The 23,021-nt window shown below is 52.4% G+C and overlaps 1 protein-coding gene across 4 annotated transcripts in view; it reads left to right on the top strand.

Annotated features, from left to right (window-relative positions):
* Nucleotides 1-22,661, top strand: part of POLR3E (RNA polymerase III subunit E) — a 31,704-nt gene extending 9,043 nt beyond the window's left edge. Inside the window, exons 4-21 of one of the 4 annotated variants that reach the window (XM_082643640.1) lie at nucleotides 2,875-2,952; nucleotides 3,717-3,832; nucleotides 4,267-4,349; nucleotides 6,166-6,273; nucleotides 6,634-6,683; nucleotides 6,986-7,105; nucleotides 8,410-8,495; nucleotides 8,757-8,801; nucleotides 8,896-8,987; nucleotides 9,962-10,082; nucleotides 12,636-12,717; nucleotides 14,003-14,062; nucleotides 14,154-14,311; nucleotides 14,835-14,896; nucleotides 15,482-16,005; nucleotides 18,304-18,381; nucleotides 20,819-20,944; nucleotides 21,860-22,661. In XM_082643640.1, the coding sequence (XP_082499766.1) occupies nucleotides 2,875-2,952; nucleotides 3,717-3,832; nucleotides 4,267-4,349; nucleotides 6,166-6,273; nucleotides 6,634-6,683; nucleotides 6,986-7,105; nucleotides 8,410-8,495; nucleotides 8,757-8,801; nucleotides 8,896-8,987; nucleotides 9,962-10,082; nucleotides 12,636-12,717; nucleotides 14,003-14,062; nucleotides 14,154-14,311; nucleotides 14,835-14,896; nucleotides 15,482-16,005; nucleotides 18,304-18,381; nucleotides 20,819-20,944; nucleotides 21,860-21,916 (2,046 nt within the window). In that variant the 3' untranslated portion in view covers nucleotides 21,917-22,661. Of the gene's footprint in view, nucleotides 1-2,874; nucleotides 2,953-3,716; nucleotides 3,833-4,266; nucleotides 4,350-6,165; nucleotides 6,274-6,633; nucleotides 6,684-6,985; nucleotides 7,106-8,409; nucleotides 8,496-8,756; nucleotides 8,802-8,895; nucleotides 8,988-9,961; nucleotides 10,083-12,635; nucleotides 12,718-14,002; nucleotides 14,063-14,153; nucleotides 14,312-14,834; nucleotides 14,897-15,481; nucleotides 16,006-18,303; nucleotides 18,382-20,818; nucleotides 20,945-21,859 lie in introns of those variants that run through there. The other 3 variants (XM_082643642.1, XM_082643641.1, XM_082643643.1) reach the window with 3 other exon arrangements.
* Nucleotides 22,662-23,021: the final 360 nt, after the last annotated feature.

Below are 23,021 nucleotides of genomic sequence, written 5' to 3'. Positions count from 1 at the left end.
TTTATTTGTAAAGTGGTGATAGTAATAATACCTGCCTGGTAGGGTCCCCACGGGGATCAGGTGAGTCCATATTAAAGTGCTTAGAACACCACCTGCCTGGTGTAGAGTTAGCGCCGCGAATGATCGCCACCGCTGTAACTGAGACGCAGGGAGCAGCTTTCTGGGGCAGCTCCCTTCAGCATTGGTGCGCCTCTGTCCTGCTAGCTGTGGGTCCCCCCAGATGTTATCCCTGCCCCCCTCCCCTTGAAGCTGGGCTGGTAGTTTAATCATAGTCACTCACAGGTGTTAACCCTAGACTGCCTGCAGGCACCATTCAAAGCATTTTACATATGTTAACTCATCTCTGCCCACAATATCCCTGTGGTGGTTACTATTGTAATTTTATAACAGCTTTATTGAGATCGAATTCACACCCATGCAGCTTCCCTGTTTAAGTGTAAATGCAGTGGATTTTAGTCTGTCCACGGGGTTGTGCAGCCGGCGGCCCAGTCTATTTTAGGAAGTGTTTGCTCCTGCTCTGCCCTCACTCCCTGCAGTCCTAGGCAACCGTTAACCTATTTTCTGTCCATGGATTTGCCTGTTCTGGACATTTCATATAAGTGGAGTCATGTAATATGTGGCCTTTTGTGTCTGGCTCTTTGGTTTAACGTGATGTTTTCAAGGCTTTTCCATGTTATAGCATGTATCAGTACCTCATTTCTTTTTATGGATGAATATACTTCACTGTATGGACCTATATGCCACATTTTATTTCTCCATGCATCAGTTGATGGGTCTTTGGGTTGTTGCCATGTTTTAGCTATTATGCATAATGCTGCTATGAACATTCCTGTCCAAGTGTTTGTGTGGGGAGTTTTTCATTGCTCTTGAGTATATACCTGGGAGTGGAATTGCTGGGTCCTATAGAAATATTTTGAGGAAATGACAGACTGTTTTGAACCACTTTATATTCCCAGCAGTAAGGTTGTTAAGTATTTTTGTCCCCATGTTGCATATAAGAAAAGGAGGCCCAGGGAGGCTACTAACTTACACAAGGGGCCTGGAACAGGGTGGCAGCGCCCTCCACGCATGTGCTGGGAGGAGGCCCGGTGTGGGGCCTGGCATCTGCCTTTACAGGCCGTGGCACTGGGGGCTGTTGTCTGCACCTGCTTCCTTGACTGACTGCAGAGTGATGGAACGGATGGTGGGGACAGCGACCCGTGTGTGTTCATGGTGTGCCAGGCCCTGTGCCGGGTGTCAGCTCCATCTGCCTCATTCCCTGCTCCGAATGGTCTGGGAGGTGAGGAGCTTGCCTGAGTACACAGGGAGCAAGTGGCAGGGTTAGGACCGTCTGATTCTAGAACCGGCACCCTTCCCCACCACCCTTCCCAGCGATCAGGAGATCACAGAGCTGCCTGGACCTTGGCAGACCAGGGGCCTCCCGGGCTGTCCTGGGCTAGCCTGTCCCAGCTCAGGGCTCAGCCCAGACCCGCTGTGCTCCAGGCCGTTCCTGGACCTAAGCTTCAAGCTCCTGCCCCAAGCTTCAGCCCAGGAAGCAGGGAGGAGTCATTGTATTGCTATTTAAGTGAGCTTTTAGGAAACAGCCATTTCCTTGGACTAGAATGCAGCTGATCTCAAATGGCCTCCAAAGCAGGGTTACTTTATGCACTGCCACACCTCCACCAGGCTCATTCATAGCGATGGTGACGGCCTTTTGCGAGTGAGTCCAAACCATGACTCATCCAGCCACCCAGTGACATACGTAAAGCATGGGAGAAAGAAAGGAAGAGTGCGTCTGTGGGGAAGGATGTCTCTACATCCTTCTTTGTTCAGAGAAAAGAAGCGATTTCGGAGCAGTACGCTCAGATGTGACATAACTTCACACCTGATGACACTGGGGCCCAGAGAGAGCTCTCAGAGCAGGTCACTGGCAGACTAGCTCCCTTCTCTGTCATCAACTTTTTATTATGGAAAAGTCCACACATCAGCAAAAGGAGAGAGAATGGGATAGTGATTCCCATAGATCTGTCGACTGAAAAAAAAAAAAGCACAACCTAACAGTTGAGAATTATGTTTTATTCGGCGACGTACTGAGGGAGATAGCCTCAGGTAGCTCTGAGGAACTATTCTGAAGAGGTAAGAGAGGAGTCAGGACTTATAGGAGTTTTTGCAAAAAACAAGAAGACCCCAGGGAGTCAGAACATCAGAAGATTACTGTTTGTTAAAGGAAACCAGACTCTCGAGTTAATGAATTTAGCACTTTTCTATGTATGGGAAGTGGCAAGAGTCTGGGCTAATTGAAGTCATTCCTTTGTTATGCACCTTAACTATCTAGGGCCAGTCTCCTGTTTTCTCCATCCTGAGTCCCCTTAGGGTGCACTGTAGGGGGAGTGGCTGCAACGGCAGAGGGTTTGAAGGCCACAGCATCCTTTGTGGCAGGTGACATCCTTTGTCCACAGATCCATCGTCAGGCTTTAGCAGTGAGCGGTGTTCGCCAGTTTTGTTTTCCCCGTTTGCTTCCTGTGGTCTCATTTCCCTTGTCCTTCTCCACCTGGTTGGCCTGTAAACTAGCAATTAGACGTCGGACCCTTACTCTTGACTCCCATGGCAGTGCGCTTGACTTCCTAGGGCCCATGGGGCCATGCATGCTGGGGCCTGTCTGATGCTTAGGCATGTCCCTTGGACATTTGAAAATTGCTCTTTGGAAGGAGACTAGGTGGAGCCAGTGAGAATGGGTTGCAGGGATGCAGGGATGCAGGCAGAGACCAGCGAGGGCCTCTGGTCTGGGGTGGGCATGGAGGGTGGCTATTGATTCTTGGCCGCCGCCTCTGAAGCTCAGCTCTCGTTGGGGCTGGGCAGGGTGGACTGACGGCTCCCTTCCCTTCCCTTCCCTAGTACCCTGTGCGTCCAGTCTCGATGACCTATGATGACATTCCGCACCTCTCAGCCAGGATCAAGCCCAAGCAGCAGAAGGTGGGGCTACCCTCTTGGATGGAGGTGGAGGGAGGGGAGGGGTAATAGCGTGGGAGCTGAAAGAATCCAGGAGACAGGCCTTTTGGGGGTGGAAGCCCAGAGGAGTGATTGGAGAGTTAGGAAGAAAACCAGCAGCTTGCAGGGCCTTGAAAGCTGCAGGAGGAAAAGCTTCTAGAAAGAAGGGGGGTGGGCAGCTCCAGAGAGGCCAGGGAGGAGTGAGGCTTGAGATGAATTAGAACATGGGGTGGGGTGGACCCACGTTCACAGGACAGGGCAGGGCCAATGCGAAGAGGGCACGATATGGGGAATCCAGTGCCTCTCAGGGCTAGGGTGACAGGGAACAGGAGACATGCCTTTCCTCGGGCACCCGCAGCTCTAGGCCCTGTTGCCATGTAAAAAGCTGTACCAGTATTGCCAATTCTGCTGACTTTTCAAAAGAAGTTGGAAATAAGGATAAAAGAGCAAAGCTCTTGAGCTTTATATGTCGGCACCTGATTTAGATTTGGGGGGGTGGAATTGTGGGTGCGGGCAAGCAAAACTACATGAACCCCCTCCAAAAAAAAGCACTCTGGCTCTTCTGTTGGAATTTGGGTTTGTGGCTTTTGTGTGGACTGAAGCCTAGGGGCCCTCGGAGAGGGATGCTGTCAGTCCTGCTTCTGGGCAGGGACTGGGGTTAGGGAGGTGGACATGGTGGGTTTGAGGGGATCCCCTGAGGGCTGTGCCTTGGGGTCCTCATAGCTGCTGGGGGTGTTTGGTGCCTCCAGGTGGAGCTTGAGATGGCCATCGACACGCTGAATCCCAACTATTGCCGCAGCAAAGGGGAGCAGATCGCGCTGAACGTGGATGGGGCCTGCGCTGACGAGACCAGCACATACTCCTCGTGAGTTCCCCGAGGCCTCGGAGCTTCACGTTCTTCAAATACGAGCCTTCAGAGCCCTCAGAGATACCTAGGCCTTGTGCTCTACAGCTAAGCTCCCCACCAGCGTCCCGTCTCTGCATGGCTGGGCCTGGCGCAGACTCGTCCCCGTGGGAAACGTCTTCCCTCCCGAGATGGCTCCTCTGACCAAGTTCTTCCTGGGCCGAGAGGCAAGCTGGCCCCTCCACGGGAGAGGGAGCTCCCACCCACTGCTTGTTTCTTGGGCTGCACATGAGGTTTCCTCATCCCCAGCTCCCCTCCTGTGGCACCTGTGGCCTGTCCTGTGGCCTTGGTCTCTGGCAGTTGGATTTCAGGTGTCTAGGGTTGAGGGGGCTCCGCCTACAGGCCCAGGCCTGGAGCTTCCTTCCCCTTGACGTCCGTCCTCCCTGTGCTTGTAGGAAGCTGATGGACAAGCAGACGTTCTGCTCTTCCCAGACCACCAGTAACACGTCCCGTTATGCTGCCGCGCTCTACAGGCAAGGTACCCGCGCTGGACATCCCTGGCTGCCATGGCTTGTGAGGGCTGAGTGGGTGGGAGGGAAGCAGAATGGGGGCTGGGACAGGAAGAGAACATCCCGAATGCAAGATACCCACAGAGGCCAGACAGGTTGTAGAAATGACAGATTGTCAGGGGAATGGAATTTGGCCACCTCAAGGGACTTTTAGCTTGAGACTGCCATACCCGATGGGGTGGAGGTCCAAGGTCATTGTCCTCCTGGGACACAGACACACACAGCATAACCTTTTGGACGGGGTAGAATTTTGTCTTAAATACAAGGTACTTAGGACCCAGTAATTCCATTCCTAGAAAAGCATCTACGCAAGAGAAGTGAAAACACGTCTCCACACAAAAACTTCTATGTAGGTGTTCATAGCAGCATTATTCATGGTAGTGAAAAGTGGAAATGATCCAAATTCCATCAGCTGATGCACGGATAACAAAATATGGTATAGCCATACATTAGAATGTTGTTTAGCCATAATAAGGAAAGAAGTACTGATGAGCACTCCAACATGGGTGAGCCCTGAAAACATTAGGCTAAACGAAAGACGCCAGGCACAAAGGATCACACGTTACCTGATTCCATTCATGTGAAATGTCCGGAATAGGCGAACCCATAGGGGCAGAAAGTAGACGATTGGTTCCAGAGGCTGGGAGGAGAGTAGAATGGGGAGTGACTGCTGATGATGGGTACAGGGTTTCTTTCTGGGGTGATGAAAATGTTCTAAAGTTGATTGTCGTGCTGGTTTACTAGTTTGTGAATATGTTAAAATACATTGAATTGTATGCTTGAAATGGGTAAATTATATGGTATGTGAATTATATCTCAGTAAAGCTATTAAAAAGTACAAGGTTTCTATAAGTATTTAGAGTTTATAAAGCAATAAATGAAATTTGAGCACTTAGGAAATAAACTGTGATAGAATAAAAGTAACGTCAAATAACTATACTCTTCTATTTTGAACCCAAGTCTCAAGGGTATAGTTCTTTAAAGCCACATTCCTTGCAGCCAGGCCTAGTCACTTACTTACTTCTCAAGCATTCTGCTCCCTCTGGAGTCCCAGAGAGCTTCCACAGAGCCTTAGTGTCTGTCTGATTTCTTTTCTTTCAAGGCTACATTGGCTTGATTGAAATTGATTACCTTTGCACTGCCTCCCAGTGCACAGGTCTGATTCACAAGAGAAAGTCACGATCTTTGCCAGAGACGGCGTAGACACTCCTCCACTGGGCTCTGCCAGGCCTCCTCTCCAGCCCCGTTTGCACTAGCCAACTTCTTAACAGGACGGGTGGGATTTTGACAGGAAGAGGTGGGAGGATGAGGAGAAGAGATCTGGGTGTGTGTGGGGTTAGGGAGGCGCTGAGGGTGGTCTGGCAGAGGCCTGGCGGGGGGGAAAGAGCAGGGCGTGTGTGATGTGGATGAGCGGCCCAGCGTGGCTGGACCAAGCAAGTGCGGGAGGGCAGTGGGGACCGGGGTCGGGAGGCCCTTGAATGCCGGAGGAGGAGGCTTTGCAGGCAAGCCTTAAGGAAGTGACATTGGGTGGAAGAGTCTGCGTTCATGTCTTCATCTGGTTTGTGTGCTTCCTGTGTCCGGCACAGCCAGATGGGGTTGGGAATGGCCATCGGCCTGGTGGTCCCAAGGCTCTAGGACTGGGGGCTAGAGCAGAGGTGGGAGGCGGTTTGTCAGTGAGCCGAGGCCTTTAGGAGAGTCTGGGGCCCTTGGTAGCTCCCTTGAGCCAAGCTGTGTGGGTCAGCCTCAGCTCCTAGAGTCAGGTCCAAGCCCTTCTTCCTCTGCCAGGTGAGCTCCACCTGACACCTTTACATGGCATCCTGCAGCTGCGGCCCAGCTTCTCCTACCTGGATAAGGCAGATGCCAAGCACCGTGAGAGGGAGGCAGCTAATGAGGGTGAGCTCTAGACCCCCAGCCCTGCTGTCTGTCTGTCTGTCTGTCTGTATATGTTAGCAGGATAGGTTGGTCATGGGAAGAAGTATGAAAGGGATGGATTACAGGATCCTTAGCAGCATCCCTGGCTGCTACCCACTGGATGCCAGTAGCACCCACCCCCACAATTTCGACAACCAAAAATGTTTCTGAATTTCCAAATGTCTCCTGGGGGGCAAAATTGCCCCTAATTGAAAACCACTGACTTATGCAGCTACCTCGGTCCAGAAGGAGAATGCACAGGCTCCGCTGCTTGAGACCTGCCTGGTGGGAGGGGTGGAGAGCCTCCAACAGAGGCTGCAAGCAAGGCTTTTTCTTTTGCAGCGGGAGACTCTTCACAGGATGAGGCAGAAGAAGATGTGAAGCAGATCACGGTGAGCTCTGGCTCCGAGAGAGAGTGCAGCCTGGGAGGCAGGAGGGCCAGCTTTGTGGCTCAGGTTCCTGGAAGCAGCAGGGGGTGGGGGGGGTCTGCACAGAACGTGGGCTCTGGGGCGAAACAGACAGAAACAGAGTCCATACCTTAGAGCCTCCTTGCTGGGCTACCTGGAGGGATAATCTCACCTCTGCCCAGCCTGAATTGGGTGGCAGTGGGAAATGCCCCAGATGTAAGGTTCTCTGGCCTCCTGGCGCCCCAGGCCTGAGGTTGTGGACCCGCCCGTCCCCACCCCGCAACCAGGTGCGGTTTTCCCGGCCTGAGTCAGAGCAGGCCCGCCAGCGCCGCGTGCAGTCCTATGAGTTCCTGCAGAAGAAGCATGCTGAGGAGCCGTGGGTCCACCTGCACTATTATGGCCTGAGGGTGAGCTGAGGTCCCTGGGCGGTGCTGACACTGGCCAGGGTGGGGTCCTGGGAGAAAAGCCCCAGTGCCTGGGAAGTGTTACCTGGTGGCCTCATTGTCTCACATCTAACTTCTTTCAGATTCAGTCGTAGCTGGTAGTGCCACAGGGAGAGAGGTTAAGCCCTGTGAGCAGTTTGTCCTCCCTTCCCACCTACTGTGTGCCCCAAGGGAGTGAGTGCCACGTCACTGGTGGGGGTTGTGGCCCCCCAGGCACTCCGTGAGTGTGAGCATCTTGCCGGGCTCAGCGAGGCTGTGTTTGGTTACGTACTTTTTTTTTTTTTTGCGGTATGCGGACCTTTCACTGTTGGGGCCTCTCCCGTTGCGTAGCACAGGCTCCGGACGCACAGGCTCAGCAGCCATGGCTCATGGGCTTAGCCGCTCCGCGGCATGTGGGATCTTCCCAGACCGGGGCACGAACCCACGTCCCCTCCATCGGCAGGCAGACTCTCAACCACTGCGCCACCAGGGAAGCCCTGGTTACATACTTTTAAGTATCGTGGGTCCTGAATGAAGGCTAGATGCTTCATCGGCTGCTCCGTGGAGAATCAGCCACCTGTCCCATGGCTGAGTTCACTGTGCACCTGCCAAGGGTGATTTTTACTGTACTTGACTTAGAGCGCAGTCCTCGAAACTGTGTGTTGAGTAAGGGAAGCAATTGAATGTTAGCTCACAAAGACACCATAGACAAGGGCTCTGCAGCGTTTTTCTGGAGGAGGAGCAGCCCCTGATTATTCTGAGAGATTTGTGTTGACAGAGCCTTACACTTTGGGTCAGTCAGACTTCCAGAAGCTCTGCTATTTCCTAGTGTGTAACCTTAGGCAAATTACTTAATCTCTCTGAGCCTCAGTTTCCTTATCTGTAAAATGGGAATACTAGTAAGAGTACCTAATTTCATAGTTATTTTGGGGATGAGATGAGTTAGAGTATGTATACAGCCATTGGAACAGGGCCTGGCACATAGTAGGTGCTCAGTGAATGTTAGTTGTTATTTTTATCATTGCTTTCAGTGTTCCTGTATCAGACAGGGCACTGAGACGTGGGTGCTGGGGCTGTGTAGTCATAAAGGCAGGAAGGTAGTTGGTTGAGTCCACATCGCAGAGGCCTTGAGTGCCATGCTCAGGAGGTTGGATTGATCCTGTGGCTGGCCTCAGAGCAGGACAGTGGGTGGCTGGAGCAGAAGGTGATGCAGGGGTGAGAACTGGATCACAGAGGGAGGTCTGGAATGTTGGCTGAGGTTCCTCTCACACCCTATTCCTCCCCAACAGGACAGCCGCTCTGAGCATGAGCGCCAGTACCTGCTGTGCCAGGGCTCCAGCGGGGTTGAGAACACAGAGCTTGTCAAGTCACCCAGGTGAGACTGGCCAGCCCAGGGCTGCTGAGGGCTACTGAGCCCGACACTGGCCCCAGGAGGGTCCCTCTGTTGTGGGTCCTCCCTTGGGACTGTGGCCCCTTCTGTAACATGGGGGAGGGATGTGGAGTAGCCCATCATCCTCCGGAGAGGGCCAGGAGGGGGTGTGGGAGTTTGGGGGGGCTTGGATACAGCCTGGTTGGGGGCTGGGTGGGACAAGGACAGAGCCCTGGGAGCTGCTGACCCCGTTCTCTCCTGCCACAGTGAGTACCTCATGATGCTGATGCCTCCCAGCCAGGAGGAGGAGAAGTGAGTAGAGGGGCTGAACGCCTTCACCCCCCTTCCCCTTCCCACCCCCTAACGCGCCCCCGGCCTCCTAACCCTTTGCATTTGTTTTCAACAGAGAAAAACCCGTGGCCCCCAGCAATGTCCTGTCCATGGCCCAGCTGCGCACCCTGCCCCTAGCTGATCAGATCAAGATCCTGATGAAGAATGGTGAGTGGGCAGCCCTGCCCTGCCCTCTGGGGGGCCCCAGCCCTGCCACCTCCTGGGGAAGTGGAGTTACGAAAGACTTAAGGACCAAGGGGCGAGACCAGAGGCCCCACTACCCAGAGCCCGCCCAGCTTTACAGCTCTGGCCTTGTCTGGAAGGCGCACTAGAGCTGGTGGCAGGCTACCTCAGATGGGCTGCAGGTCCCTGCCACCTTTGCCACTCCCCTGCTGTGTGAGCCTGGGCAGGCCACTGGCTTTCCTGAGCCTTAGATTATTTATCTGTAAAAGGGGACTAAGATAGCTCATGGGGCTGAGGTGAGGATTCAGAGGTGAGGCCTCTAAAGGGACTGTACAGAGCCTTGCACGTGAACGTGAGCTACGTTCATTTTCACAACAAAGCGCGTTCACTTGCACTACTTTGTGGCGCCCTTGCCAGGCTCCGCACCGTGGGGATGCTGAAGGCCAGAACCTTTAGGGTGGTCGTGAGCCTTGAACCTGAGTGGAGTCCCAGGCCCTGGGCTCTTCTGAGGTGCCAGCACCAGGGGCTCCGGGGTCTGAGTGGAGAGGGGCGCTCCCAGGGGGAGCCAGGCCGCTGGCCTTGCTGCAGAAGACACGGGGCCTCCCCAGGCCCTGCCCCTTCTTCACTTGGGCTCGGGGCTCGGGTCGGGGAGAGCAGGGCACGGTGATGAAGTGCATGAACTTTGGACCCAGATGGCCTGGGTTCAAGTCCTGGCCATGCCACTTACTAGCCAAGTGATCATGGGTGAATTTTGAAACCTTCCTGGGCTGAGTCTTCCTCATGAGGCACGCCTCGGTCTTCCAGCGGGTGTTTCCTCCAGGGCTCAGTGAGAGGCGGGTGCCTGCCCAGAGTCAGCAGCCAGTGAATGCCAGCTGTTACTGTTAGCACTGTCACGCTGGGAGTCTTATGTGAGCCCAGGCCCTTCTTGCCTTGTCTGATGTCTCCTGTGCCCTCCTCAGTGAAGGTCATGCCTTTTGCCAACTTGATGAGCCTCCTGGGCCCCTCCATCGACTCTGTGGCTGTTCTGCGTGGCATCCAGAAGGTGGCGATGTTAGTCCAAGGAAACTGGGTGGTGAAGAGGTAAGTTCATTTTAGCCCCTTAGTTGGGAGCGCTTAACTGATGTAAATTGAATGTTAAGTACTGATGTTTTGGATTTAAGTCTACCTTAGTGCTTTTTATTTGTCCAGCTTACATTGCATTTTATATTCATTTTTACCTTCTTGTTATTCCATTTTCCCCACTAACTTGGAAGTTATCCTTTCTTGACTTGGTGATTACCCTGCACATTTCACAGTTTAGTATTAGTTGCTGCTTTTTACCCTCATCCATGACGATTCAACGACCTTTAGAGTATTTTATATTTATCTTCCTCTCAACTCGTGTCATTGTATTTATATATTTTAATTCTGTTTTAAATCCCATAAGACATTATACTGTCCAGTCAATATTTTTTAGATCTGCTGATGTATTTGCCTTTTTATTTTGCTCATCATTCCTTTTGGCATCTCTGAGTTCCTAACTGATAATTTCCTATTGCTAAAGTGAAGGTCTGCAGGTGATGAATTTCTCTGGTTTTTCTTTATCTGGAAATGTCTATTTCACCTTTGTTCTTGAAGGATATTTTTGTTTGTTTTTAATTTTATTGAAGTATGGCTGATTTACAATATTGTCTTAAGGATATTTTTTACTGAGTATAGAATTCTAGATTGGTTATTTTCTTTCCACACACTAACGTAATTTCATTGCAGTTTGACTTCCATTGTTTTTATTGTCTGTCTAATACATGTTCCTTCGTTTCCCTCTGGCTGCATTTAAGATTTTCTCTTGCTTTGGCTTCCCAGGGCTCGTTAAGATGGGCCTAAGTGGGAATTTCTTTTTATGTATCCTGTTGGGGTTCATAGGTCCTGAATCTGTGGCTTGCTGTCCTTCAGTAGTTTCTCTCCTCCTCTGATTCCTCCTCTAGACCTTGCCTCCTCCCTAGACTGTCAGTTTCTAGGGGTAGGGACTGTCTGTTTTGACTCTCCCTTTATCCCTGGTACTCAGTATAATGCCCGGCAAATGGTAGACCCTTGGTAAATATGGTGTGGCTATGTTTTATGCACACTTGAATTATATTACTTCTAAATTGTATAATATAAAATACTTGAATACTCACTTTTTAGAAAGTGTGATGTAAAGTGAACAATCTGTCAAAATGTAAATTGTTCCAAATTTTTTAAAAAGTTATTCATTGCAAAAAGTCCATCATTTCACAGATGGTTGGCCAAGTGAAGTGCAAAGTCATGTCACTGCCACATGGTGATGGCCTTTCCCTGGGAAACGATGCCCAACATGCCTTGTGGGTCCTTGCAGCTATTGTCTTATGTGACACAAGTGTTTAATTACGAGGACCTTCGTGATGGCACATCACTTGTTAAATGGGACACTTATGTGTATTTATGCTGCGGATGGATGAAACCCAGGAGGGACCATCCCATTAGCCCCCTGAGGATGCTCGCCCAGAGGAGGCACGGAGACTTGCCAGATGTCTGGCAGCCGGGCAGCCACAGAGCTGGGGTTTGAGCTCCCCCAGCACCGCGCATGCCCTGGTCCTGCTGCCCCATTCAGCTTATGGTCTGCCCGTCCCTGGGACTTGAAGGTAGGCCCTCCTGGGCCCTGTGTGTTCTGCCACACCCGTGGGTAGTGGTCCTTCCATGCCCTGTCCCTCGGTGTTCCTGTGAGGAGGTGATACAGGATGCTCCCATCTGTTGAGTAAATGCGTCTGGACGGCTTGTCCTGTGCCCTGCACTGTGCTCTCATTCAGTGCTGTCCCTGTCCTCAGGAAAGTGGGCCGGGGGGACGGGTGGGGCAGGCAGCATTACAGCCCAGCGCACGGACCACACTATGTACTTGTGGGTGCCTCCTCTCCATGTGGCAGAGATGGGGCCAGGGCCCTGTCCCGTAGAGCTTTGCAGGAAGGGTGGACACAGAGCTCAACCTTGAAGGAAAGTAGTAGTTGGCTGCCAGGTGAGATTGAGGAGGCGAGTGGGGCGGGGAGAGCAAAGGCGCCCCGGGCACGGATGGCCAGGGACGTGTGTGTTTTCCTGGGCAACAGGGTCTGCGTCTGGACTTGGGGTCAGGAGACACTTTTAAGCCTTGGTGCCTGTTCATTTGCCCTTGAAGGTCCCTGAGCCTTGAGTGCTGGTCCCATTCTCTCCAAAGGCTTCAGCCTCACCCGTGCTTGGGGTCTGTCTGGATCGCAGTCCCTGACCCCTCCTGCCTCAGCTCACACTGCTCCCCCCTTCCCTTTCAGCCAGTGGTAAGGCCTTGTGTGTTGCTTTACAGGTGGGACTTGCTGTCTGCCAGAGTCCTGGGCTCACCTTGTCTGTCTCTGAGCTCCTGGCCCCTCCGACTATGTCAGGGCCCTTGGGGCTGGGCCAGTGTGTGAGGGGGGCGTTGGGAAAGGGGTAGGAGGAAGAACTCTTGGATCCAGGCTCCCAGGGAAAAGGGGAGGGTCTGAGGGGAGCGGTTGGGGCCCAGGCCAGCACTCGCCTGTGTTGGAAAGAGGCCTGAGCTTCCACTTGGAGCCTGAGGGGGTGGGGGGCAGATGGGCTGAGGACAGGGACTGACCTGCCACCCTGTCTCATTGGCAGTGACATCCTGTACCCCAAGGACTCTTCTAGCCCTCACAGCGGTGTGCCTGCTGAGGTGCTCTGCAGGGGCCGAGACTTTGTTGTAAGTGCCCAGGCTGTCTGGCCTCCCGGGTTGGGGCATCATGGGAGGAGGACTGGGGCAGCACAGAGCGTCCCGGACCTTCGCCCAGGCAGTGGGCAAAGGGCAGGTATGTGTGGCCAGGGTGGGGCTGGGGGGAGTGGAGGGCTCTGGTCTCTGTGCCTTTCTTCTCCTTCCTCTCAGACCCTGGAGTCTTCAGCTTCATAAGAACCTTTGAGTTCCTAGCCTGGAGGTTGCAAACTGGAGTCCCATAGGTAGATTCTGGCCAAGGAGCCATTTGACCTGAGTGGTGTTTTTAAAATGTTGACTTAGTTGTCTATTTTTACAAATCACAGTCATGATTCAAACTAGATTTCTGTCGTCATGAATAATTGGACAGTCTGGTACCACTGGACCCGCACCCCCAAACAGCACCCTCTTTGAGTGGGGCTCACGCTCCCCAGTTCACAACCGCTTTCCTCGTGCATGTTTCCTGCACTGTTGCTGTGGGCTTTTTGCAGCTCCTGAGCTGGCTCATGCCTCCACCCCGTCACCCTATCTGCCCCCCAGCCCTTATTCAGAGCTTAAGTCCCAGCCAAGGCATCCCTCCCAAAGGCCTGACCCCTGAGCTGCTGGGACCTGCGCTGCCTCCCTTGACCTTGGCAGTGTGCTTTGAGTTTGCTGCAATCTGTCTCCTTGGAGCTGTCTGTGGTGACCTTGGTGAGCTCATGAGCAGACCTGATCACACCAGGCAGCCCTTAAGCTGTTTCAGAGAGTGCCTCCGTTTTCTCTTTTCCCAGCTGGGGGTCCCAGCTCCTGTGGGTACTTAGCGTCCAGATACCTGTGTGGTTTATTTTCGTCTCTGGGGGTCCGGGTGCAGTGGCATCGACTCCCAGGTTCGCCTTCCACACGTGTGCCACTCACCCTCAGCTGCCTGTCAGCCCTCCTCTGTTCGCGCAGACACCGTCACATCTGGGGGTCTGGGAGAGGGTCTAGTCAAATCTGAGTTGTAGGTGACATACGGGCAAGGTATCCCCCATCCCAGGGAGCTTCTGTGGTGTGGAGTGGGTCCAGCTGCCCTCCTGGAAGAGGTGGCCCAGGAGGTCCTTTGCAGAGGAGGAGATGGAGGCTCAGAGTTGAAGTGACTGCCCTCAGCCAGGACCCAGACCCAGTCTGCCTGAGACCCAGGCCGGCTCAGAGCCGCCGCTTTGTGCCCTCATCCCAGGCTCCCAGGACAACAGCAGGGGTTTTGGGGACAGGCCTAGTAGGATCCCTGCCTCCTGGAAACAAGCTTCTTTTTCTCCCTTAGATGTGGAAGTTCACGCAGAGCCGGTGGGTGGTAAGGAAAGAGGTGGCAGCGGTGACTAAAGTAAGTGAAGTTCTTCTTGATCCGAGGCCCGGCCCCACTACTGGAGGAATGGGGGGCTGGGCGTGCCTCACCTTTGCCCCCCTCTCCCCAGCTCTGCGCGGAAGACGTGAAGGACTTTCTAGAGCACATGGCCGTAGTGAGGATCAACAAGGGCTGGGAGTTCATACTGCCGTATGACGGGGAGTTCATCAAGAAGCATCCAGATGTGGTCCAGCGGCAGCACATGCTGTGGACAGGCATCCAGGCCAAGTAAGAGCTCGCTGGGCGGGATGAGGGGGAGCCAGGCAGAGGAACACCAGGTTGTCCCCAGCCACCTGCTTCCAGCGGGGAGCACAGCCTGGCTGCATCTGGGGCGGGAATGCAAATTTGGGGCTGTGTGCACCCCTCCTCCACTCAGGTGGACCTTGCTGCTCGGTCCCAGAATCCCCCCGGCAGAGACCTGGCACAGACACGCCTGCTGATCCGAGCTGACTCGAACTGACCCGCGTCTGTTCTGAAGGGTCGGGAAGGAGGGGAAAGCACTGAGCAGCGGGAGCGGGGGCTTGTGTGGCCCCAGGCAGGCTGGCAGGGGAGCAGCTGGGGAAGGGAGGGCGGGCCAGCACTCCCCGCCCCCGCCATGGGGCTCCGAGCCGCCGGGAGAGACCGGCGAAGCTCCAGGCGTGCGGCGTCTTCAGGGACTAGGATGTCCAGGGCTTAAGGGGGTGTTTCTGCTGGGAGGCAGGTGACGTGAGGGGACACGGTTTAAAGTTAAGAGGGTCGCTCTTCTTTTCAGATTAGAAAAAGTTTATAATCTTGTGAAGGAAACCATGCCAAAGAAGCCGGATGGACAATCAGGTGTGGAGGGGTGTTGGCTGGGTGGGCCCCTAACCCTGACACTGGCTCCAGAAGGGGTACTTTTCTGGAACTAGTCAGGGCTCAGCCTGTGGGGGGATATGAGGGGGTGTGGCTCGTTGTTGGCTGTCCTTCTGTGCCCTCTTCCCTCAGCTGGAGGCTTGTCCAGTGGCAGAGCCTTGGCCTCAGGGACTGAGGCTTCTGGGTTCCAGGGCTGTGTCTGGGTTCCAGGCTGCTGAGATTTCTCGCCCTCTTGGGTTGGCAGGGATGCCGGTGGCAGGGACTCAGCAGTAACCCACCCTGGCTGGGGTCTCTGAATGTGGGAATCTGCTTTTCCTGGTTCTGTTTCTTCCCTCATTGTTGGGGTAGCCACATTCCTTCTGGGTAAGGTGGGGGCGAAAGGCAGGCTGGGCCGCTTGCTTCTGTACCAGCTGGCTTGCATTTTCCCTGTCCCCTTCCTCTGGTCAGCAGGGTGTCCCCATCAGGATGGAAGGGAACGTCTGTGGGGCAGAGGGGCCGGGGCCCTTCATCTCAGGCCCTTCCCTGTACGGTCCCTACTGTCCTGAGCAGCCCTGTGTCTCTCCGCAGGGCCTGTTGGGCAGGTCTCTGGGGACCAGCGGGTCCAAGTCGCCAAAAGACAGGCCCAGCAGAACCACGCGCTGCTGGAGCGGGAGCTGCAGCGGAGGAAGGAGCAGCTGCGGGCGTCCTCGGTCCTGCCCGCTGTGCGGATCAAGGAGGAGCCCATGAGTGAGGAGGGGGAAGAAGAGGAAGAGCAGGGGGCGGAGGATGAGCAGCCCATGGACACCTCGCCCGGCGGTGGCCTCCACAGCAGGCTGGCCAACGGGCTGCCTGCTGCGCGGGGGGCAGGCGGGGACAGCTTCAACGGGCACCCGCCCTCAGGCTCTGCTGGTACCCCCGTGGCCCGGGAACTGAAGGCCTTCGTGGAGGCCACCTTTCAGAGACAGTTTGTGCTCACGCTGAGCGAACTCAAGCGCCTCTTCAACCTGCACTTGGCCAGCCTGCCCCCCGGCCACATGCTCTTCAGCGGCATCTCAGACCGCATGCTGCAGGAAACGGTGCTGGCCGCCGGCTGCAAGCAGATACTGGTGCCTGTAAGTAGCGCCTGCTGGACGGGCAGCACACGCCCCCTCGGAGGGCTCCTGGGTCGGCAGCATCTTTCCTGGCTGAAAGTGGCTGTGGAGAGAACCTGGTACCAGAGTGGCCTGAGCCCTGCCGGCTTTGGGGGAAACAGCTGTTTGTAGGGTGCACGGGGCAGGGGCACCTGGGAGACTGTCGGCCTCGGTGTGAATATCGGCTCCCACGTGGTTGCTGGGTGTGACCTTGGGCTGGTCAGCCTCTCCGCTCTGCACCCTCATCTCGAGTGGGTGAATCTTAGTTCTTGTGTCAAGGGGCTTTGGTGAGGGCTGAGTGGGAGTCTGAAGGCCATCACCTGTTGGCTTGGCACACAGCAGGGCCTTCCTTGGTCACGCCGGCTCTCCGTCCCGGGGTCTAGCCCCCTCCTGTCCCGGCACCTCCCTCATTCCTGTCAGCTTTGCCGTTTTTCAAGGTGATTTGACTTCTAGTATCATTTGATCTTCTTGCAACCGTAGATGAAGAAGCCAGAGTTTCAAAGTAGAATGAACTTGTTTAAAGGTCACATACCCAGGAAGTGATAGAGCTGGAAGTTGAACCTCTGTACAGTGGCTCCAAGTCTTAAATCCTTTCTGCTTCAGCTGAGATGAGCTGGCCCTCTCACCAGAGCCCCCAGCTGTGCCTGGGCTCCTGCCGGTGGGCCTCCCTGCCCTGGAGGCTGGCTGACCAGCGTGGCCCTGTGGCCTTTCCATTAGCATTTCTGGTGCCACGTCTGCAGGTGCAGGGCGGGCCACCCCACCCCCCACCCCGGCCCTCCCCGCCCGAGGCTTCTTGTCCCCGTCATTGGAAGGGGCCCTAGAGGGGAGGAAGTGCAAGAGCAGAGGGACCCTTGGAGACCACCTCCCTGCGCTGAGGGTGAAGCATGCCAGGCTGTGGCCCCAGGGAGGCTGTGCCCGTCATTCTCTCTCCCAGGCTCTGTCCACACCTGGCAGCACGTGGGGTGAGGTGGGGCTGTGTCTACCTCCTAACAAGGGAGCGCTGACGTCTGCAGTCTAAGGTCAGAAGCACCTGCACCCCTGGGTGATGTGAGGCAAAGGCCCATCCCTGTGTACGTGAGGAGCAGAAACTAGGACGAGAGGCCCTGGGTCCCAGGTTGGCTGGGGTGTCCCGGGGGATCTGGCCCTCGTGGCAAGGAGCCTCCTTGGTGAGCTCTCTACAGAAAGTACTGGGGTTTGGGGGCCCTGCCCTGTTCGGAGCCACCCTTGTCCACGTAGCAAACGGGTCCGGTTATCTGCAGACTCGCCTTTTGCTGACTGACTGAGCCAGGCAAGGGAGAGGTGCCTGCCTGATGTTAGCCAGGCCATCTTGTGCTGTTGGAGTGGATAGAGGGCGAGGGGCATGGAGTGGGCCACCCTCGGGACCCGTGATCCTGCATCACGGTCATGTCCAAGGTGGAATGTTCCTGTCCAGCCTTGTTTTTCTTTATACAAGGGAGCTGAGGCCCAGGGAGAGCAAGTACACTTGCAAAGAGTTGAGTTTAACTCCTGGCTCTGCCACCTATTAGCTGTGTGACCACAGACATTGAGTGAACTCTCCGAACCGAGCTTTTCTCATGGGGAGTGGAGGCAGCAACACCTCGCTTCCTCTCTGGTAGCAAATGACACTGTATATTTAGAGCCGCACCTGGGGCTCTACGTGGTAGGAACTGTTACTCTTGCTTGTGTTGCGGTGCCACTCCACCAGGCGCCCCTTCCTCCGTCCCCCTTCTCCAGGAACCAGGAGCCTGGGCCACCCTTTCCTCGGCCCACTTCGGACGCTGCTGAGCTGCGAGGCACGGGCCGCTTAGGGTCGGGCAGCCCCTCTAACCTGTACGGGCACGGCCCTTGTGGGAGGGATTGAAAGGAATCCTCAGGATATTCCTAAGGAGTTACGGGGGCGGGATGCTTCTCAGGACACATCAGAGGGTTGATATTTAGGGTGGGAGGACGCTGGATGTTAAAGCAGAGAGGAGAGCTAATGCCAGGCTGATGGGAAAAACAGAAGCAGCCTCCTCCCCGCCTTACCGAGCATGTCCGCGGGCCGCGGGCCGATGCGTCCGGCTCCTCACAGGAGCCTCTCTGCGCGCGGGGAGCGGCTGGTGAGGAGGAGGATGCAGAGGCAGGTGTGCGGCGGCCCACGGCCCACGGCTGGTGGGAGGCAGGAGCTGGGACTGGAACTCTGTTCCCAGAACTGGGCGGGTGCAGACTGAGGGCCCCGGGGGAGGGAGGGTCCAGGTGGTGAACACGAGATCGGCCGGCTCACACCTGGGCCTTGGTCAGTTTCCCCCACAGACGGCTGCTTCCCCGGATGAGCAGAAGGTGTTCGCCCTCTGGGAGTCTGGAGACATGAGTGACCAGGTGAGGTGACCACAAAATTGCGGTTTGTGAATTGCAGTGCCCCTGAGCTGCCGTCCTCCCCAGGAGCAGGTCGGTGTTCTGCAGAGGGTTAGACCTTTGGGGAGACCCAAAGTGCAGTTGTGTCCACTTCAGATTCTCCGGCCGCCCCCAATTTTAAATGTTCTGGCTCTGTGTCCCTGTGTTCTTCAGACATGCTGGATGTGCCAGCAGTGTGAGCCAAAACCAGTGGTTTCCAAATGCCAGTCTGGACCATTGGCATCAAAACCGCCTTTTAAAAAATACAGAGATTCCCAGGACTGACCTCAGAGATTCAGTTCAGTTCCATAGGGATGGGGTAGGCTCCTAGGTATTTAAGTTTCTGCAAAGCTTTCTAGATGATTCTGATGCCCAGGCAGGCTTGTGAACCTGTGATGGACCACATTTTTCAGGTGGCTGATGGCGGTAGGAATTAAAAGGATTCCTTATCAGATCTCAGGTGCTGGATCAGATCTCAGGTTAGAGAAATTGGTCGTTTTCCCTCTAGTCACACCCAGACAGGAAGGGTCACGGGTGTCCAGTGAACAGAATATGAATGCAGCCAGCAGCACCTGAGGTCCAGAAGTTTTCCTTAAATCATGAGCTTGCCTGAGTTTTAAAGATTAAGATTTAATTGCTAAACTCCAATTGATCTGTCCTTTTCCAGGTCCTATCCCTCAGGTGTGGGGAGAAGGGGAGTGAGCAAAGGCCCCCACTGAGTTGTGTGTCCCCTTTTGCCTCTTAGAAGGGGACTGACAGGCAGGCTGAGAATACCAAAGGGGCAGGGCCTTCTGTGATGGTGCCGTAGATGGAGAGCAAACTGGAACAGTCTCTGTGTGCTTTTGGCCAGAATAGGTGGCATCTGGGTTTCCTACTCCTGAAGTACTCCAATAATTAAAAAGAAAAAAGTATAAGTGCATGTTCTTAAAAATAAGTAAGACTGAAGCTATATGGGAAACCATCTCCTGCCCTGCCTGATTCCCACTCCTCAGAGGCAGTCACTTTTTAACTACAAGATACCACCAAAAGAGTTCCTCCATTTAAAAAAATTATTATATATTTGCAAAACGTGCTTATACTGCTCTCTGATGTCTCAACTTGATGTTATCAATGGGCTTCCTGTTGTGGTGGATGAGGATGTAGTTCTCAGCTATGGGAGAATGTAGACAGGTGTGGGATGTGTTATGACAATTCTTTTGTTAAGTCATATATCAATGCTTATGGCATCATGACTGGAAATTTGTTCATTGTAGAGCCAAATACCAGTAGTATCTACGATTACATTTCTTCTTTTTTTTTTCCTCTTTTTTCCAGCTTTATTGAAATATAATTGACATCATTTCTTCTTTATACTACTTCCTATTTTCACTTACATGGTTTTCTGAACACATAGATACCAAGAGTAGTACCGTTCTTGAGTCTGACTCCCCGGATGCCTCTCCAGCGGGACCAGCTCCATGTCTCTCGCTGGCTTGCAATCTTTTGTCTTCCTTGTTGCTTAATTTTAGCTTCTAAGGGCTCAGAGGAGTTGTCTGCATTCTTCCATGTCTTAAAATGGCTTTCTTTTGTCCTCAGGTTTTATTATTTGTCTGGGACTAGGATTTTGGAGGGCAAATCATTTTCCTCTGAATTTAAGATCATTTTCCACTGTATTCAAGCTTTCAGAGTTGTTGTGCACTGACACTCTGTTCCTTGGTCTTTTCAGTTTGATCCACGCCCTTCCCTTAAACCAAACTACGGTTTTCCTCACTCCTCATGTAGCACATCAGTGCAACTCCAGATGCACCCTGGTGTGGATTATTACTGTCCTGGACAGTTGAGTCATTCTTATGAAGTTCTGTGATAGATTTGTAATTCCTGTACCTGTTTTTCTCTGTTCTTCCGGAATTCTTAGGTCGTATGTTGGAACCAGTGGATCAAATCTTTTTTCTCTCATTTAATACCTTTTGTACTTTGCAGGGGGTGGGGATTTTGACTATCCTCTCTCCTTCCTATTTAGTTTTTCTTTGGGACGTAATGCTTTTCATGGCATCCTGTCTTGTGTGTCAGGACTTTAAGCCACTCACTCCTCATCCTGTTCTCTGTCTTCACGCAGTTTAGATGGTGGCTTCACCTGCCTGCAGAATCAGTTACCACCCCTGTTTTTTAATCACGAAAAAGTATGTCTGAATCACTCATCCTCTGCCGATGCTTCACTGGGTTTTTGTTCTTGTGGGCATATACCTTTATTTCTTCATTTTATTGGGGTCTTAAGAGGTGACAAATTGGCCAAACGTGTTTGTCTTTAACCAGAAGTCCTGAACAGGGACTTTGATCAAAGACTGCAGCGTGGAGTTAGGGGCATAGCCTTTGGGTTTCTTGTTCGGGGATGTTTCTCTTTTAGGTGATTATTTCCCATAATAACATGTTTTTGCTACTAAAGCATCGACAGGTTTTGCTTGAAATTTTTTCCAAAAATTACCGGGTACGCCGGAACATGATCCAGTCTCGGCTGACTCAGGAGTGTGGAGAAGATCTGAGTAAACAGGAGGTGGATAAAGTGCTAAAGGTACATCCATTTTGTGTATAATAATATCCGGAGGCTCTAGGCTTTTGCTGACTGTGAGCTTAAGACCGAGGGCGCCCACAGCTGGCTCCTCCGTGTCTTAGATAGAGGCTGACTGTGTGGAAAGGGACCTAGTCTCGTACCTTTCCTACTGCTGTGTTTATAAATCAGGCTTCCTCTGGACTCCTTCCCAGCCAGTCGGGTCTTCAGCAACAGATAATTGGCATCAGTGTGGTTGGTATATGCAAAAGGACTAAATTGAATAAGATGTAAGCTCCATCTTAAAAAAATATAGTCATCCTTTACAGTGACAGGGCCTAGGTTAGAATCCTTACCCCACTCCTTTGAATCGTGTACCACTTTCATGGTTTTTGCCATAGCCACATACTAACTCTTGTGCTACTTGCTTTTAGTAGAACAATTTTTAAATAAAATTTAGTTTAAAAAGGAATATATCATTTGTCTAGTATATGAAAATACTTAATTCCTGTTAAGCAGTCCCTATAATGCCTTTATGAATTGACTCTGTGCTACAAATATCATACTTGCAGAAGCATTGGAACACTGAAAGCTGATGACAAATTCCCTGTATTCTAGTATTCCTATATTCCAGGTCCATAGATGCTGATGCTATTTATGAAGCACTTTTGTTCTGGTCAGCTTATTCAGTTTTTGTATTTATAGAGCACATTCATTTATAGTCCCTCACTCTTAAGATAACCCCTGAGGAGAGGAGGGGCTTGAGGCCCACACATGGAGGAGGCTGGGCGGTGACCACAGTGTCGTGGTCAGGCAGATTCTGATCTCCCATTTGTGTTCTCTCCGTTAATCATAAATCAAGTTTTGATATTCTGCACAGGATGTAAGTAGCTCCTTTTCCTGCTAAAGTCTGCCCTTGACATGTTTCTCTATTCATAGGACTGCTGTGTAAGCTATGGCGGCATGTGGTACCTTAAAGGGACAGTACAGTCTTGACAATAGTTGCAAACCAGTAACCCAGTGAATTCAAGCCCAAGGAAGGACGGCAGAGCCAGCAGAGGTGGAAGTAGAGTCTCGATTGCTTCAGAAGACTTGGAGCAAGAGGAACTGACCATCTCGTGGCCTGTGGCACTGCACTGTCCAGTGGACAGAGGGGATCATACTCAGCCAGTGGCAGGGTCAGCTTAAGTTAGACCGCTCCCAGAAGAGACCAGCTGGGACCTTCTCTGCAGTACAGTTTGAAATTCCTGATGTATTTTGTTTATTATTTGGTTTCATTCTCATAATAAAGAGAGTGTATACTGACATGGGCAGGATGATGAAAATCATGGTTTAATATTTTACTTTCATACTTAATGCCAACAAGGTCTAGGTTATGTTTACAAGAAAACCTCAAGGTTTTTAATATTTAAAATGCCTAGAAGCCAATATTAAGTCTTCAATTATCTATCTGCTAAGACTTCTGCCAATTTCGTTAAACAAACAAACCAAATTGAATTGTTTTACTGTTGGTTTCCTGTGGCCATTTTACCTTTTAAAACAACCTACTTTATGTAGCAGTCTCAACTGTTTACATGAACCATAGCAAAAAATCAGAATCAAATCCATTTATTCTTAATGTTTGCACAGGATGCAAGCAAAACCAGGTAAGTATGGAACAATGTATAAGTGAGGTCATCACACTTTGATGTAAAGAATTTATATTTTGTGTATTTTTAAAATAAATGCTAACACTAACGTGGCATCATGGTGCTGTTGTCTTCAGATGGTTACAAGAAGGCAGTGCTCTCTGTGGTTTCAGCCTTGTATGTACACCGGAGGGAAGAGAGCCAGCAGTACTGCCCAGTAGCGCTGTGCGGTCACATATGGAATTGTAACATTTCCTGGTAGACACATTAAGATAGTAAAAAGAAGCTGGTTAAATTTTAATGTATTTGATTTAGCCTAATACAGCTAAAACATCAACATGTAATAAAAAATACTAATATTTTCTTGGTACAAAGCTTTCAAGATCTGGTATCTTATACTTATAGCACTCAAAATTGGACTAGCTACAGTTTAAGTACTTGGCCCATGTGGCTCTACTGACTACTGGACAGTG

The sequence above is a fragment of the Mesoplodon mirus genome, assembly GCF_964341445.2.
Source record: "Mesoplodon mirus genome assembly, chromosome: 15".
NCBI lineage: Eukaryota > Metazoa > Chordata > Mammalia > Artiodactyla > Ziphiidae > Mesoplodon > Mesoplodon mirus.
The sequence above is the reverse complement of the archived record's forward strand: the minus strand, read 5'-3'. Positions and strand labels throughout refer to the sequence as shown.